The sequence below is a fragment of the Hydra vulgaris genome, chromosome 11 (assembly GCF_038396675.1).
Source record: "Hydra vulgaris chromosome 11, alternate assembly HydraT2T_AEP".
In the NCBI taxonomy this organism is placed as follows: Eukaryota; Metazoa; Cnidaria; class Hydrozoa; order Anthoathecata; family Hydridae; genus Hydra; species Hydra vulgaris.
Genome location: NC_088930.1, coordinates 30,800,038 through 30,819,760, shown reverse-complemented (window position 1 = coordinate 30,819,760; position 19,723 = coordinate 30,800,038). Strand labels below are relative to the sequence as shown.

At 25.7% G+C, this 19,723-nt stretch overlaps 2 protein-coding genes and 1 long non-coding RNA gene across 4 annotated transcripts in view; 2 read left to right on the top strand and 1 right to left on the bottom strand.

Moving 5' to 3' along the window:
- LOC100212949 (unconventional myosin-Ia) overlaps positions 1-6,704 on the top strand; it is a 68,075-nt gene extending 61,371 nt beyond the window's left edge. Inside the window, exons 36-39 of the mRNA XM_065810746.1 lie at positions 2,372-2,510; positions 2,604-2,756; positions 2,861-2,994; positions 6,029-6,704. Coding sequence (XP_065666818.1) covers positions 2,372-2,510; positions 2,604-2,756; positions 2,861-2,994; positions 6,029-6,140 — 538 coding nt within the window. The 3' untranslated portion in view covers positions 6,141-6,704. The remainder of the gene's footprint in view (positions 1-2,371; positions 2,511-2,603; positions 2,757-2,860; positions 2,995-6,028) is intronic.
- Positions 6,705-9,199: 2,495 nt separating this feature from the next.
- On the bottom strand, positions 9,200-11,044 carry LOC136087576 (uncharacterized). The gene is made up of 2 exons (XR_010641894.1): positions 10,313-11,044; positions 9,200-9,513 (listed from the first exon to the last, which is right to left on the bottom strand). It is a non-coding gene; the product is annotated as an uncharacterized LOC136087576 (long non-coding RNA).
- A 6,489-nt stretch (positions 11,045-17,533) lies between these two features.
- Positions 17,534-19,723, top strand: part of LOC101234487 (coiled-coil domain-containing protein 13) — a 68,909-nt gene continuing 66,719 nt past the window's right edge. The window contains exons 1-3 of one of the 2 annotated variants that reach the window (XM_065810744.1): positions 17,534-17,718; positions 17,814-17,873; positions 18,256-18,364. In XM_065810744.1, the coding sequence (XP_065666816.1) occupies positions 17,716-17,718; positions 17,814-17,873; positions 18,256-18,364 (172 nt within the window). In that variant the 5' untranslated portion in view covers positions 17,534-17,715. The remainder of the gene's footprint in view (positions 17,719-17,813; positions 17,874-18,255; positions 18,365-19,723) is intronic. The other variant, XM_065810745.1, reaches the window with a different exon arrangement.

Genomic DNA, 19,723 nt, shown 5'->3' with positions numbered 1-19,723 from the left:
CAAACATTAAATAGAAGAAAGATTCAAACATTGTTCAACAATGTTTGAATCTTTCTTCTATTTAAACTATTTTCCAGAAACAAAAAATATTTAACCAATAAAAAATTATTTATGAATTAAATAAAACTTCTTCCTCACTTGCACTATCTTTTAAATCTGTTTTATTGTTACTCTAGCTAGATCTATGCTTGTGATTCATGAATGATCCTAGCTATATCACTAGATATTATAGACATCGCTGCAGTTTCCATTCAATTAATTTTATAATTACTGTAAGCAACCATTAAAATTCTTTAAAGTTTTTCTTTAAAATTTCGAATTTAAGATTATTTGAAGAGAATTTTTGAAGAATAAAATTCTCCTAATCAATTCTTTTTAAAATAAATTTCTAAAAACAACTTGCGTATTTAAAGAAAATGTTTAATTCTGATATCGCTATAAAAAAAAATTTTTAATAAAAAATGGTATTTCGTTTTGCATATTATATTAAAATTTTTTTTGTTAAAATAATTTTTAGTTAGAAACTTATTATGTGTTAAGAATATATAAGATATAAATAGAAACATTTGTAGGGCTAACTTTTGCAAGTAAACATCTTTTGACTAACTCAACCGTAGTTACTTGTTTTAATTTAGTTTATAGGTAAATTTACTGTCATGTACTTTGTCCATTAAGTAAATCACATTGAATTTAACTTTAAAATAGAAGTAGGATACTGTTGGCTTCCACACAAAGATTCAAAGTAGTTAAAATTAAAAAGCACTTTATGTTAAATGAAAATCTCTATTTAAAAATATTCTATTTAAAAGTATAATAAAAATCTCAGACAAAAACTTTTAAGAATGATGAAAGAAGAAAACCCACTAAATTAACAAAATAAAATGAATAACAAAAAAGAATACAAAATGCAAAAATAATTTCTTTAAAACAAAACTATTTGCGAAAGTGCAAAAAACAGCTCCATAAATAGTTTTTCGATATATATCAGTCCTGATATACAGGGTGCGGAAAAAGTTCCTGTACAAAAATATAAACAGCAAAAACAGCGAAAGTTCCTGTCCAAGATGAGAAACAAATTACACTTTAATTTAAAACAAAATAATACTAAAAAATACTAAAAGAATACAAAAGAACACAAGAATACAAGGAAGGAATACAAAAGAATACTAAAAACACACTATATATTGAAAGAAAACACCATACAGATAATTTTTTTAAATTATACTTTTGTACAGGAACTTTTTGCACACCCTGTTAATATATATATATATATATATATATATATATATATATATATATATATATATATATATATATATATATATATATATATATATATATATATATATATATATATATATATATATATATATATATATATATATATATTCATTATCTTAAATGTTGCCGATTTTTAAAACCCTTGGGTAGTATTGTCTAAAGAGTTGAATTTTTTTTTATTTAACTTTTTTTGGCTTTATAAATCTCCGTTTATAATAATATATTATACAATAAATGGTATAAGCTGAACATATAAAAATATTTTTCCTTTGTATGTGAATTTAAAACTATTAATTATATTAATTTTATAACAGGAATTTTATAAAAGGAATTTTATAATTTTTGAAAAATTTGTTATTAATTTCTTAAACAGAAAGGGCACTGCAAAGTACATATCTCATATCAGAGTTAAAATATAGTTTAAACACTAGGAGAATAAAACCTCCACTTTGGTGCAATAAAGAAGATCGTGATTTCTTGAAATGCGTTGCAATAAAAATACTCAGTTTTGATATTTTGATCCATTTGCAAAAATTGAAGAAAACAGAGTTATGAGAAAGTGTGTAATCCATATTACAAGTGTGGAACGTTAAATTAAAAAAATGAAATTAAGTATAAATTTGGTACAAGTTCTGAGAGTTTTTTTATTGTAGTTTTAATTAAATTTAAAAAATTATACAGATCATTACGATCATTATTTAAAAAATCACTAGCTGCAATTTATCAATTAAACACTATCATCGTCTTTTGGCGTCACAACATTTAGATTCGATAAAACAAACAACACAAAAACTAAAAACTAGTTAATGGAGCTGGCTAATGGAGGAAATTCAACTAAAAAAATTAATGAAGCGGTTAATAAACTTAACTGCAGACTTAAACTGAGACTCAACTAAAGGATTAGAATCCCATTTGTGCATCATATATACAACATTTGTGCATCATATATACAACATTTGTGCATCATATATACAACATTTGTGTATCATATATGCAACATTTGTGCATCATATATGCAACATTTATGTACAACATTTTTATATTATCGATATGTTGCACATTTTTTCTTTTTTTTTCTTTATATTGATAGTGTGGGAGTTCCCTTCGCTGGTGATAAAATAGGTTTAAATAACATGCCACAATGGTTAAGGATGAAGAGCAAGCAAACGAGTGAAATTATAGTTATTGTGGCAGATGTAGCAAACAAAGTCAATCGAACTAATGCAAAGGTTACATTTTAAAAAATATTCAGTTTAATATTTTTTTTTAAAGTATAATATCAAAACTAAGCTTTTTTTTGGATATATACTTTCTTTATTTAGGAAATTCCAAAGTTTTTAATTTTATCACCTTCACACATCATTTTACTGAATCAAAAGTCTTTAGGTTTGTCGCATAAAATAGAAATAAATAGTTTGGTTAAAATTACAACAAGTCCGTTTAAAGATGGTTTCATGGCTTTACATTTAAAAGAGGTAGTTTTTATCGTTATAATTGAAAAAAATATTATTCAATATTACCAATATTATCACCAATATTAAATAATATTATCAGTTTTTTTGCTTATTCTATTATTTAGGACACGTCTAATAAAAGTGTTCAGAAGGGAGACTTGTTATTGTATTGTTCAAATCTGATCGAAATTGCCACAAAAATTGCAATATGTTACAAGGATGCTACTAAGCAAGAATTGCGGGTTGAAATTGTATCTAAGTAAGATGGTTGTATGTTTATTTTATTTTCTAGAGTTATAACGGGAGTTAAAAAGACGAAAGATATAATAATATTCGTAGACGATATTTAAAAGTAGATCCAGAATTTTTCAGTATTTGAGTTTAGAAACTTCCAGGTAAGTTCTTAACTCAAAACTTTTGTATGTTTGTACTTATGTCATATAAAAATATTTTGCTAAAAATTGCGCAAATTAGAGCGCCAAAATGTGAAACAAGATGAGAATCCATTTGAAGATTTAAAATTTCATTAATGAGTTTAGAATTCTGAGGATTTAAAATTTCACAAAAGTTTAAAAATTATACCCATGTAAAATTTACACTCCACTTGTTTTGAATTTCCTCTTGTAGAATTTACATGGTAATAACTTTAGCCAAATTATTTTTTTATGAAACTTTAAATGTACACTGAGGCATATTCGTTTAGACGCATCAATTTTTTTCTTTTTATCTTGATTTTTTTCTATGTATTGTCAACTGATATGCATGCAAGTTATTATCAAAATAATTGTTGTGTTGTGGGCAAATAAAAATCACAAAAAAAATTTTTCTATGTGTCTTTATTAACATGAGAGTATGTTTGATATACAAAAGTACATTTTTTAATTGGAATATATCTATAGACGCAGTCATATTTTTGACATTAAAAGATGGAAATTAGTAATGCGTATGTCCTCCATTACATTGGATCACCTCAAAAATTCTGCCTTTCATTAACTCCACTAGTCGTTGAAGTGTAGTTTGATCCAACTCGGACCATGCTTCAAGGATTTTACACTTTAACTCAGTAACAGTTTTAAATTGGTGTCCGGCTGCTTTAGCGTCATAAACTTTTCTTGATAGCATTCCCCACACTTTCTCGATTGGATTTAAGTCCGGGCTACAAGCTGGCCATTCGAGAACCGGGATGTTGTGGTTTTTAAACCATTTCATAAAATGCCTAGATGTGTGAATTGCAGCATTATCTTGCTGAAATATGGCATTATCGTCCATGTTTTCATCCATATAAGTTATGAGAACATCATTTAACATTTCTGTATACTTTATTGAGTTCTTTTTAGGTAAACCACAACAGAGTCAATTTTCCTGAATAAGAAAATCCACCCCAAATCATTAAACTTCCTCCTCCATAATTTCGTTTTGTTTGTGGGTCATTTATTCCTCTTAGATCATGCCAATAACAACTGTAAGAGTCCGGACCATCTAAATTGAACTTAATATTTTCATCTGAAAATATTACGTTTTGTCACTCATGAGTCCAATGCATATGGTTTTTAGCAAACTGTAATCTAGCAATTTTATGGTGTTTTTTTAACATTAGTTTTTGGTGTAGTTTCTTCCAATTTACATTTGGTGTTGTATGTAGAATATGTGCAAAATGTTTATTGGTGACAGGCAATAATAATTTATCCTTTATTTGTGTTGCATTCAATTTATTTTTGGTTGCTTCGAAGCGAATTCGATTAATTTGCCGATTTGGTAATACTTTGTTGCCGTTTGTTGCTTTTTTTACACCATAATTGTCACCTTTTGCAATGTAGTTTCGTACAACATGGTCAGATCTTCCAATTTTTCATGCTATTTCTCGTATAGAAAGTGCTTGTGAGATTTCTGAGCCACGATATAAATTAATTTGTATTTTTTCGGCATCTGTCAAATACTTTCCTTTAGGCATTTCGTAAAATGCAATAAAAATGATACTGGCAGAGCAAAAGATCAAATTACACTAAAATTTATCAATTTATTTGTGTAAAAGTGATTAAAAATCAATAATTACCGTTATTAACCTGATTGCGTCTATAGATATATTCCTATTAAAAAATGTGCTTTTGTATATCAAACATACTCTCATGTTAATAAAGACACATAAAAAAAAATTTATTATGGTTTTTATTAGTCCACGACACAACAATTATTTTGATAATAACTTGCATGCATATCAGTTGACAATACATAGAAAAAAATTAAGATAAAGAGAAAAAATTTGATGCGTCTAAACAAATATGCCTCAGTGTATTTATAAATTCTTATCAAAGAAAATAATTAATTTCTTCGAAAAAAACAATCCTCGGGTGATGACGAATTTTTAAGGTATTTTTGCTCCCAGGCCCTAATCAGCCCAGTTTTAGGCAAAGCATTCTTATATCTACAAACAAATGTTTTGAGTTTAGAACTTGCCTTGATCTTATTCAATTCAAATAATAAAAAAATTCGCCTCCGATATTTTGTCTGACTTTTTTACGCAGTCTGAGAAAACTTTTTAATAGCATTTTTAATGACGACGGTGTTGAACTACTTTTTAAAATATGCATATATAAAGAATTAAATAAATAATTTTTATTGAAAGCATACTCTAAAACATAATAGATAGAAAATGGTATAAGTGAAAAATACAAAGTATTTTGTTTGACTTTCCGAACTTAGCATGTATGATGTATGAATCTAAAATAAAATTGTCGTTTATTTGCAATTTATTTCACATGATTTCGTTCACATGGATTTTAGTGACGAAGCGCGAATGTCTTTAATTGTGCTTTAATTACTTTGATAAATTGTTTTCATATTTAAAAAGTGAAATAGTTAATTTTTTGTTTTAACCTTAAAAAATATATTTTATAGTGATCATATTCATGAGATGGTGTTGAAAACTAAAATTTATGAGATGGTGTTGTAAACTAAGATTTGAAAAGTTGATATCTTTTTTAATAAAACAGCGTATATTATTTTTTTTAATTTTTACAATAAGAATTAAAAATAAAATTGTCTTTCAAAATTATAAAAGGTTTTTTATTATTAGTAATGAATTAAAAATGATTGAGTATTCAAAGCTCTAAATGGCTAAATTTTATAATTTTTATAAAATTCGTTCGCTGTTTTAAAATTTATAACTTTATAATTTATAAGTTTTGTTAAACTTCTGGTACAATTAAAACAAAAACTGAAATAAAGTAGAAAAAATCGGAAATAGAAAAACGCATCAGCAGTTAATGTTATTGATTGTTTTATGTTGTTTATAGATTTCCTCTAAACATTAAAGGAAAGTCGATGCAAGTAGTAGTATCTTCAGAAAAAAACACTATTGATATATCTATCAAAAAGAAAGGAAATCAGTTTTTTATTCAATGTTGATGTCTTTAAAGTATTGTTTCGCATATTGCTAATCGTTAATATTGATTATGGCGGAGTCGCTTTTAGCTTTTATTCTAATTACAACATCGAACGCTGATTACGAATGTTTGATGCGTTTTAAATTTTATTTATACAGACAACTGATAAAGAAAATTATTTATGGGTAACTTATTTTACTATTAAAGGATTTGGATTTAGAGAATTATTAAAAGTTCATTTTTATATTGAGGTTATGAAGCCATGTTCATTTTTATATTGAGATTATAAAGCCATGTTCATTTTTATATCGAGGTTGGGAAGCCACGTTCAATTTTATACTGAAGTTATGACGTCATGTCTGTTTATTTTTAGTACTTTTTAAAATTTTTATCTCAGATTGTGTTTTTATTTTTATGTTGAATTTTAATAAATATTTTGTTATATTTCTTTTTTATATTTCTATATACCCATGTTAACTTTGGATTTTTTTTAAAGTTTATAACTTATTTCCAATTTATGATTTTTTCGGGTATTTATGGAAGGCTTCTTTTGTAAATATGTTTAAAAAAAAAAGTATTTGGTTTATTTTTTTTTTTTTTTTTTAAGGTCTTTAATTTAAATTTCAGGTTTTACTAAGTTTTTATAATACATTTTTTTAATTATAAACTTTTTATTTATACAAGATATAGAAGAACTGTTATCAACATGTGTCCTGTTTAAAAATGTTATTAACATGTGTTTCAAAATTGCAACAAATTATCATAGCAACAATAAGTTATAAATATTAGTACTTATAATATATATTTACGCTGCTTTTCGAGTTTCGAGTTATATTTTAAAAAGTCTCAACAATATCTCGTTTCTGGTATATATCTTATGCTGAATGATTTTAAAGTCATTAGTAAAGTTCCTAATACTTGAACATTTTTTATGAGCAAGCACAACGTTGACGACGTTAACTATCCTTTAAACATTTTTTATACTATTATGCCATAATTTATACTTTATGCCATTATCGCTGGTAGATAATATTATCTATTAGTGAACTAATTAGATATCTTTGATACCTTATTAGTTAAACACTGCTAATTAATTACAATAATTATGCCACAAAACCTTTGATAGCTAACTAATTAATTGTAGTTATTTTATTCAATTAACCACAGTTTTCAATTCAGTCTTACCTTAGTTTTTAATTTTTTTTTTTGTTATACTGTAATACTTATTATTTGAACTAAAGAAAAAGTATCTTTGCTAAGAAATCATGATAAACTTATTTATCTTTATACTGCATCAAAATATTGGTTCTTGAAAAAAATCCCCCACAAAAAATTTTTTTTTTAAAATACTTTTTTGAAATTGATAGATTGCCTGCCAAAACATTCCTTACGTGTTCTACCTATTTATCAGTCGATTTATGAAAAATGAAGAATTAAGGTTTTTCGTGCGACTTAATATGTATATTTAAAATATTTATATTATAAACGACTATAATATTGATATATCTTTTATTTATGCGCTGTAAGAAAAAAAGCTGTAGTTTTTTTTCTGAGGGGGATTATTTCGGCGGGATGTTTTCCTATTACCCAAAATATTTTAATTTATTAGCTGCGTTAACAAGTCTAGATAATGTAGTAATTTTTTGACCTTTAAACGCATGTAAACTCTTGTTATCTTTTTTGTGAAGTGGCTTTAAAAAAAAAAGGGAAAAGTCTCACAAAAATAGTCTTGGAGAGTTATCACCAATACTTTGGTTTTTTTTGTAGCCAATCAAGACAAATCCTAGCCTCCCATAGTTTTCACATTGGTGTATTTCAATAATAGGGTTATGTAGTTTTGAAAATTGATTTTCATATACCTGCATAACTAAAGTATGCTTTCTTCTGTTCCTCCGATGCTGTTTTACTCGAATTCAGCTGGTTAATACACGGAAGTTGATGTTTATTAATTTTCGGAAAATTTACCATAGGCTTATTAAGACCCCCTCCCCCAGTTTAACAAATTTTACTTGTTTTGAACAAAGAAACTAAAAAAAAAAACTTAAGTTATTATTTTCTAATTTTTGAAACCGGTTTTAACTTGTTTAGGTCTTAAAAATATAAACTCACTTATAGAAAAAGAAAAATTAATTTAAACAGATTGCACTTTAGTCATCACCATAGAAGTCATTGATAAATTTGACAGCTTGTAAATTTACACTTGAGCATATCCCGTAGGCATATTTACATACTCCACAAGGCGATAGCACACATGCGCCCGCGCACGATTTTTCGTACTTTTTTATAAAGAAGTGTCGCTTTATAAATGTATAGTAATCAAAGAACACGTAAGTATATTAGAATAACATTTTTTTAATTAAAGTACACAACTATACAAAGATCGTGAGGGTTTATTTTAAAAGAAAAGTTGAATGTAATTAATGCCCTTCTCCATGACTTCAAATGTACACTTCAAATGTAAACACAAAGGTAAATAAAGTATAGTATATAGTACGTAATTTAAAAATATGTTTCTTTATAAAAAAGTACGAAAAATCGTGCGCGGGCGCATGTGTGCTATCGCCTTGTGGAGTATGTAAATATGCATCCCGTAGGCCCAAATGAAATACACAGAGCACGTGATCAGGTTTTCTCCAATATTGGACGTGCTAAACAGTTCTCTGCCCAAGTCGGCAATTTTAGTTGTAAATGCGCATTAGAAACTTGTTTAAATACGTATCGATGTGGTATGTATGTTAGCCATTTTATCGTATCGAACACGCATTAGAAATACGCGTTAGATGCGAATAAAGACAGGTATACAATAGGACGCCTACAGGGTATCAGACTCGCATTTGAAACTCTTGTAAACACGTATAAAATACGATAACCAGATAATATTCAATACGATATTTTCCTGGTATTACATGCGCATTTAAAACTTTCCAGAATACAAATTATTTACGAATATATCTTAGCCATTTTATCGTGTCTAACGCGCATTAAAAATAGACATCAGATGCGTATAAAGACAGGTATACAATACGACGCCTACTGAGTATAAAACTCGCATTTAAACACGTATAAAACACGATAACCAGAGAATATTCAACACAATTTTATTAACTAATATGAGTTCATAACATAATGATAATGACTAGCAGTAAGCAATCCGTAATACGGGTTATGAGTTATTAAATCATTAATAACAATAAAATCACATTATTAACTTGATATATTATCTAAAATATTAAATAAAAATTTATCTATAAATATTTTAACTTTGACTCCGTATCAGCAACGTCATTGCTTATAGGTAACGACATAAAGACCGCATTAACATCAGTTGAGTTCTTTTTAAAATCTGTCACAACACAAGTACCAGAAAAGGAAAGTCAAGGAAAGCCTGCAAATACCTAAAAAAAGACATACCTAAAAAAAAAATTTAATTACAAAAGTACTATTTGCATTTTATTGTTAGTAGAATTAGGATAATAATAACAGAAAATATATGAACCTGTCATTTCGAAAAGGGCACAAGTCCATTTACTAAAACTTTTCAAAATCAACAAAAATATGATTTTTATTAAAATAATGTCTAGGTTGCTAAAGAAATTAAACATAGAAGTAGATAAATAAAGAACGTATATAATTTATGTATTTTTTATTTTTTATAAAAAAAACATAAATCATACAGAAATTTTTAATTCAAACTTATAAACTAACTGCTAAAAGTTTTGGACTTATGTCCTTTTCAAAATGACAGGTTCATATATTCTGTCTACAGAATAATAAAAAAGATTATAAAAAGGCTAGACAACACAATGTATACATTGTTACTATAGTAACGCTGGCAAACAACACCACAACTTAATAAGATATTTTATCAACTTAAATACTTGGACTAAAAAGATTTTATTTATTACAATATTTGAACAATCAAGGGACAATTATAGTTAAACAATTTGAGCAACTATATCATAAAATAGCAAGCAACTGGTAAAATATTTCTTATAAATGTTCATTATCATTTGTGGTATTAAGAAATACGTTAGAGCTCAGTAATTACATAAGTTTTATTAAATCTCCCACTCATCTTAGAGAGAGAGAGAAAGAAAGTGTTTCCAAAGCAGCATGTTAACAAATGTAAAAAAGCACGGAATAAATACTAGTAACTGGTTTTATTATGTTACCAGTAAACAAAATTATTTTTACCTTGATTAAAAGCTAATTTCCAGCATTTCTTAATTAAGCTCCAGCTTCTCTCTAACTGTTGACTAATTATTAATAGAGTAAATTTCATATCATACTAAATTTACAAAAATTAAAACCATGTTTCAACAGTTAGCTAACTAATCAAAAGATGACAAAGGATAGACAAACTAAAAAAAAAATGAAAAAAAGAACACAATTATGATAGAAATTATAAAAAAAAAAAAATTAATTAGATTTAAAAGTGTTAATTGTTACTATAAATAGTTAAACTCATACTTTGCTTTGTTCTGAAGTGTGTAAAGTAAAGTCAAATTAACAGACATTAACACTGCTTGACACTGAATTCTGTCAAGTAAGTTTTCTGCACTTCGAGTTACATTTCTTACATTTCAACAACGATTAATTTCATTTTTTTTCATTTGAAAAAAAAAAACTATTTTAAAGTTGCCTATTAGAATTTTACATTAATAACTTTGTTGATAATATTATCTATTTCAATTTCACTGTTATCATATTACCAGTAATCTTACTATTGTTACAATTGAATAAATGAACGTAAAAGAATCTTACAAATTGTGATCTTTTCTAATCAAAGACTTTATTTAAACTTAAGATTTATTGAAATCCATATCTTTTTATATGTTTACATACATAAGTCGTTTATCAAAAATATTAAACAATATTTATTTACATCAATTATTTTTAATTAACAAAGAATCTACAATGCACAAAATTATTTTTACCTTAATGAACAAAAATAATAAATGCACAATCTTGTATAAAATATTGAAGCAATGTCAGTCAGTATATTTTACTCTAAAGTAATTATATATATATATATATATATATATATATATATATATATATATATATATATATATATATATATATATATAAATATATATATATATATATAAATATATATATATATATATATATATATATATATAAATATATACATACTGAAATATAGGCAGATTTAAGTTTATAAACTTTCGTGTCAACAAATTACAGTCAGTTTTTCATGTTAAATACAAAAAATATATATCTAATATAATATATATCAAATATAAAGTAAATCCAATATAAAATAAAACAAAGTAGTAAACTTACTCAAACCATTATCACTTACACCGTGTGAAGTAACTAAAAAACACTTCAGTTCTTTTCAATCACTCTAAAAAATAACTTTCAGCTCTTTCCAATAGCACTAAAAAATAAAACAAAACTTGCTTAGTTGAGTTGCCTAGTTTATAAGAATCTGAAAACAGATAAGTAAAAAACCAAGAACAAACAAACATTTATTTTTTAGAACTACTATATTTAAACAAACTAAATAAAACAAAGAATAACGCCAATTGTCCTTAAAAGCTAAAAAAAATTTTCAGCTCAAATTTGCTTGCAGAACTTGCTTGTAAAATAAAATGTGAATAAGAAACACATTTAGAAAAGCCTAGAAAAAATTCATAAAAATTTACATACATTTGTTCTTTTATATCGCATAAATCCATGATAAGATAAATCTGAAATGAAAAATTGTAATTGATAAGTAAATACAAAGAAAAAAATCAAATATGAATCGAAAATCAATATATATGATAGAGATAAGATGTCATGATAAGAGAGTAGTAGTTGTTAAATATTGTTATTTCATGTTAGCTTTTAGAAAACAAATCATGTTTGTACTTCATGGTTCTAAAAATTCAAATTGAGATATAAACAAAATGTATATACGGCAAAATGACTTTTCTTGAGTGGCTTTTAAACCACTTATAACTTTTAACAATAGACACCAACATTAAGGTGAGACAAATGTAACAACATTAGTAACATAAATAACAACTTTACGCAAAATCTTGCTCAACACGTTTGCCAAGTCGCACACTTTGAAAACATGGAAACAACATAATATAAACATACATAATAACTATAAAACACAATACATTTATTCAACTTTATATAACATATACAAACACCTCATATAATATTTATATACACAATATATACATTTTATACTATTTTAATGACACATTTATAAAACAATTACATAACACAATTACCACATACATATATTTATCAAAAACTTTTTAACTTTGAACATAATATAAACATATATGCAAACTACAAACATATATAACTTGAATTGCGCGAACAAAAAATTTAAAAATAACATGAAAAAACCTAAAAAGATTCATATATATATTCATATATATGAATATATATATATATATAAAAACATATATCTCGTAATAAAATATCAAATTATAACTATATTTAATTTAAATCAAATACTTATTGAATAAAGAGCAAAAAACACATAGAAGAACTGCAAACTGAGAACTGAGCACACATAGAAGAACTGCAAGAAGAGCAAAAAACACATAGAAGAACTGCAATCCCTATAACAAAATTTAACGTTTAGCAACAATAAAATGTCAGTGTTGGCTCGAAATTTTAATTTATTTTTCTAAATTTTTTAAAACAGTACGAAAAAAAGGTAATAGCATAACAGAAATGTTAATAAAATAATAATCAACATAATAAAATAAGCAAGGTATGAAATGATAGGATTTATAATATATTTGAATTATATTAATTTAGGACTTGATAAAACTAAATAAATTTAAAAGTAGTAATAAATATTTTGATGATAAAGTTTTAGTAACTTTTTTAGTACAAAAAAGTACTGTAACTGTATTGGAGATATGCGATACTGCTTTAGCAGAACGATATCTCTTCATACAACTTTTCATGTATTCCTGACTGTTCCTTTTCATGACAAACTTCTTGCTAAATTTCTCAAGAGAAAACTTTTTAATTTAAATTTTGCTTTCACAATTTCAGTTTAAGCATGCGCTTTAAAGCAAAGATTTTCGTTTTTCCGTTATATGTTGATATTTGATCAAGATCGGGTACGCTATCGTATCCGATTTTGATCAAATATTAAATAATACGTATTTTTGATAAATAAGTGGTATTGAACTTGAATTCGGAACTTAAAACTAAATGCGTATTTTTCTGGTACCAACGGCGGTATGTTATACGTGATCAATACTCCGAGTATTTACAATACTAGATATGCCGACTGAGGGTAGCATACGCATGCTGTACCTAATCTGCTATTCTTGGCTAACGAAGGCTTTTTGTTGATTTTTGATCTTTTATCTAATTGATTATTAAATTAAACTAGCTGTCCTGACATTAAATACGGATCTCGGTAAATTTATTCCACACCAACCTCTATTTCTATACTAACTCTATTTATATTCTATCGAAAAATATAAAATATAGATATTTTATATTTTTTTCGTAAACGGTAGAAAAATAATTCATTGAAATATTGCTTTTAGAGCAAAAAAAACGCACTTTTTTCGCACACTTGGAGTTTATTAGAACTCTTACCCCGTTTATTAGTTTTACAGAAAAATTCTGAATTTATCATCTTCCTAATTAAAGAAAAAAAAAAAAGTCTCTTTACTGCGTTAGATGCGCAGATTTACATAACTGATCATGTAAATGCTTTACATAAGTATCTCCAACATAGCTGGAAATTTAAGGCTGCAGGAAAATTTCAACTTCTCATTAAGACTATATTTATCTACAAAGCAAAAGAGGACCCGGAAAACGGGTCACGGGGGATAGGTAACTCTATCTATTAAACTCTTTTTGTAACAACTTTTCAGCAATAAATTCTCAACGAAAAAAACTTTTAATTAAGCCGTTTTCAATACCGTCTATGGCGAGTTATTAAATTATGACAAAATTTTCAGAATTATTATATTATACATACACGATACTTAAATATACGACTCGTAAACTTACTTACTGTCAGTAGTACTGGCTTTTACACTTAAACGCACGAGTCGGCACTATTACTATTAAGTTCAACATTATTATATAGAGATGATTATAAGCGCCCTTTTTCGTCCCCCGGATAAAAAGACAAATTGCGGCTCCGTAAAACATAAATTTTAAAAATATTGCTTTAGTAACATATTTACAACAGATAAATTTAGATCCATAAAAATTTCAATTTTATAAGATCAATATAAAATCAAATGCAAATGTTAAATCGTAATCTTTTGTTTACTTATCAGATTAATACAGTTTAATATTTTACGCACATATCTAATCAACACAAAAACTTAAACTGTTTAATAAACCAGAGAGATTTCAGAAATGTCCAGCCCTAGAGCGAGCCCTGTGACTATTGTTATTGGTACATTATCAGTAGCCAAAGCAGGATTTTTTTGGAATGTTCGCTGCTAGAACAGGAATGCTCGGCCATACAATAACAACTGCTCGTTCCAGGTGGTCCATAACATTTGAGCATTTAGTCAAGATCCCAAAGTATTTCGTGATTAAATAGATAGAATTCGCTGACTTGAATTATGATTACGTATTTTATTGATAAAATAAAAAAGTAAATTTAACATGGATTCTACTTGTAGAGTACTCTAAGTATACTTTGCTTATATTTAATAATAGTAATGATTTCATTTAATTTAACTATCGATTGTTTTGTCAAAAAATTCATTTTAAGGCTAAATTTTTATAATGAAAAAAAAAGTAATTTGAAATAATATAATTCAAAATCAGTATGATAAATTATTTTAGAAAAGTGGTTAAACTACAATAAACCTGAACTTTAATATGAATTTTGGATGCAGCCCCCCCCCCCCTCTTTACATAAATATATATTTTCTAATTTGATTAAATTACAGTGGCGGATCCAGTATTTTTTGATCTTTGAGATAGCTAACTTCCAGACATGGAGCTAACTCCAAACATTTATATGTTTATACTTATGTCAAATAATGAGGGTTTGCCAGAAATTGCAATGATTGGAGGCTGGGAACAAAAAAGCCCCAAAATGTTTGCAACACCTGCCCCAAACGTGAGAGCAACAAGTTAATAAAATATTTTTTTTACTTTTCTCAATTAAACTTATATTCATCGATAATTTTTAAGTTTCATAGTATTATCTGTCAGCGTTCAAAAATATTTCCCTAACTTATTGCTCTCACGTTTGGGGCAGGTGTTGCAAAAGTTTTAGGGCTTTTTTGTTCCCAGCCTTTAACCATCGGAATTTTTTGCAAACCCTCATTATTTGATATAAGTATTAACATATAAATGTTTGGAGTTAGCTCCATGTCTGGAAGTTAGCAATCTCAAAGATCAAAAAATGCTGGATCCGCCACTGAATTATATCTATATAGTGTAACGTCATAGGAGCAGAAAAAGACCCCAATTTTGATCCTTAATCCTTTACAGAAAAACCCATGAATTTTTCTTATTCAGAAAAGCAGCTATAAGTTGTTTAATTTATTTTTGTAATGTCTTTATTATTTTCAAAAAAAAAATTAGTAGCGTTCAGATTATGGTTATTATTATAGAAAATACTTGGTTACAAACTTGCAAGCAAGTATTACAAATACGTTGCAAGCTTTGCAAAGCAATTAAAGTTTATTTTGCAGAAAAGTTAATGGCAAAAATAATTATAATTAATATAAAATAATAATAAAAATAATATAATATAAAATAAAAAAACAATAATATAAAAAACGATAATAATAAAAAAATATAAAAACAAAAAAAAAAAGAAGCTGCATTTTTTTGCGTAAACACGGCAACCAAGAGACAATGTGGATGATATTCAAAATAAAGTAATTATTTTGAAAAATGCTTGCGAAGCAATTGAGAAAGTCTAGTATCAAAACTAACATGTTAAAAGAGTTAAATTTAGAAATCTTTATGGAAAATGACTTTTATTAATTTAAAATTCATGACAAGAGCTTTCAAACAGTATATATAAATGAAGTAATAATAAAAAAACAAAAATAAAAAATAACCGGGATGGAGTTGTTTAAATATTAGTTCTTTAAACTATATTTAGTTATAAAAAGTAGTAAGTATAATTTTAACATATGTTAAAATTACACTTACTTTTTTGCTGCAAAATAATTTGTTTTTTTAGTTATATTTTTCAAAATATTTTTTTAGAGTTTCCTTTATTAATCTTCAGATTCAATGTTTCATTTTATTTAAATTTCAAGTAATAATATTTCTGAATAAATGTTCCTCAAGTTCAAAAATATTATTAGACATTAATTTTAGTATTGTAATCAGATCAGAAATTATTTTATGATTTTTACATATTTTATTTTGTTTAATGCAAATTTTGATCTATTATTTTAAGCTATTGTTATGTTTCTTATAAGAATATTGTTATGTTGCTTATTATAAGAGTACTGTTTCAACATTTTATGTTTATTTGAGTTTTTTTACTAACAAACCATTAGTTATCATCATTATAATATATAATTACTAATATTATATAAAAGAATCTTATATTAGTAGTTATATATTGTAGTGATGATTTTTAATGTTTTATTTGTAAAAAGTTAAAGTCCCTATAAAATGTTGAAACTGTACTTGTTCTTGTTTATAGTTGCAATCAAGTGAGTTTTTACTTTTGGGAAAGTTTTAAGATTCATGCACAGATGTTTGTGTTGTTTTTATACCAACTTTTAGAGCTATTCTCAGTTCTATCTTTTTTTTAAATGTAAATAATATTGATTATAAACAAAGCTTTAAATTGTGTTAAGAATAAATTAAGTTTTAATCTGGAATCGTGCATATTAAAGAAAAATTGTACTTATCAAATTAGCTTTTATCTGAAAATGTAAGATTTATGAGTATATTGTATATTTTAACTTATACAGTCTAATCAATTTTATATATACTGGTAAAGAATATTAAAAAGTTCAGTGTTGTACTTTGGTTGTTTGCAGGATTGTACTACATATTGTATTTTTACAATTGTTTGAAACTAGATCACTCATTGAGAAAAAAGGTCATAAAGAGACATTAAAAATTTTTAATTTAGTTGTTTTAAATAAAAGATAAAGATTATCAATAAGAAATGTGTTTATAAAATTTTACAAAAAGATAAAGCTTTTATTTGGCACAATACCTTTTGGCTAATCATAAAAAATATGTTGTATTTTTGAAATACATTTTTTAAAGTAAATATTTAAAAATATATACTTTTGCATATTGAAATTATTTAGAAACATTTAGATTTTTGAATAATTTTTTTATGACATTTTATACTTTTCACTAAAAAATTGAACTTTATTTAATCATTTTATTAACCTAAAGTATTATTTTAAAAATATAGTTAAAACTCATTTTAATAAATTGATTGCAATAATTAGTTAATAGTTTCTTTTTTTTTAAGTTTCTCAAGCAAATGACAATAAGTTTTAAAATCATTTTAAATTAATGATCCTGATTAACAAAAGCATTTTAATGATCCTGATTATCAAGAAACAACTAGAATCGTATAGAACAAAAAAGAAGATTCAAATTTCAATGTGTTCAATCAGAAATTTAACTAAATGGTTAGAAGTTTATTTTTATTGTTCAAAAATGGTATTTTTATTTTATAATATAGGTCAAACATAGAATCAAAACTAAAAATATATGTTTAATTTAGATTCATAGTAAAGAATATGTTCAAGAACCCCATGACTTTGAGCTAAACAATGAACTTAGAGTAGGTTTTGAATTATTAAAGTATTTTGTCTTTTGTTCTAATACTAAGTCGTTAGTTTGGGATTTATATAGTTGGTAGCTTTTTTAGGGGATTAAAGCTAATTCAGTAAACAGATTTTGACAGGTTTTTGAAAAAGGGAATATGTGACAGAAGATATGATAGAAGAATGTAATAAATAAATCTAAATAAATGATTTGATTTTTAAAATTAGTAGTAATTATAAGTGTAAGAGAGTGGGCAGTTGTAATATCTTATGATTTTAAGTAGTTTTATAGTCACATCACTAACTCTATTGTTTTATAATAGCATAAAGTCATTGTTTTATTTTAAGATATCTAAATAGCTTAATATTGCAGGTTTTATGAGTTTTGGTTAATTATAGGAATTGCGCGATGAGAATGGAAGATTAGTTAAGTTAATAAATGAAAAGGAAGAGGAAATAAAAATTATTCGTAAAAGATGGAAAACAGAAAATAACTTTTTTATTTCAGGTTTGTATATTATTAAATATTTTCACTATTGTTCTATATATATAGATAGATATATATATAGATATATATATATATATATATATATATATATATATATCTTCTTTAGCAGATTTAGATGAGCATATGCTCACTAGTTTTGCTTATCTTTATAGCAAATAGCATTTTCAGAAAAAGAAGAAAAAAACAAAGAATAATGAAAAGAAAAGATTGCTGTTTCACCCCAAAACCCTCAGTCAATGTAGCAGCAATCTGCTGGGAGTCAGGCTATTTGTCAGTTGATGTATGTACTGAAGCACCAGGCAGCATGCTATTTCAGTGTGATGCCAGAGTGCTCATCTAAACTAGCAATTTAAGTTTTATATATATATATATATGTCACACATGGTTTATACATTATACTTTATTATGTATAAACCATGGTTTATACATAATAAATTTTAAAAATATAAACCACACATGGTTTATATTTTATAATGTTTTGTTTATTTAAGCGTTAAGTTTAGTTTCACTAGTAACTAGTAAAATTTTAGGGATGAGAAAATTCAGTAAACTAAGAATGATTTAGCATTCTAGATAAAAATAATTTGCATCACCATTGTTGTCTATGATTCTGTCTATGCAATTGTTGTCTATTCAATTTATAAGCATGAATACTGTCTTATGAATTTTGTTTACTAAAATTCATAAGACAGTATACATGTTTATAAATTAAAAATTCATATATATATATATATATATATATATATTATATATATATATATATATATATATATATATATATATATATATATATATATATATATATATATATATATATATATATATGTATATATATATATCTATATATATATATATATATATATATATATATATATATATATATATATATATATATTTTTTTTTTTTTTTTTAAACATCTTCCCTTCCAACAAGGCTGCAGGCAGCCACTAATTAAAGTTGGAAGTTACTGAAATAAAAAAGATGAAGATTGTAGAGCAAGATAACAATTGACAGACGACTTAATGGATTGCAAATTTTATGAATCAGGAAAGCAAGATGAAGGAAGCGAATTCCAAAGAGCTGATGTTCGAGGAAAAAAACTAGACGAATAAGCGTTTTTAGAGCACTTAGGAACAGTCACAGAAAAAAGGATGACACTTAATTGAATGACGAGTAACACAAGAATGAATTTTAGTAGATGGCACAAGAGACATTAGCTCTTTAGAGCAGTGCCCATTATAGTATTTGTAGAAAAGAGAAAGAGAAGCAACATTACAACGATGTGACAATGGTTGGAGGTTGGCTGCAAGAGCAGGTCCAACTTTGTTTGCAATGCGTTTTTGCACCTTGTCTAAAAAA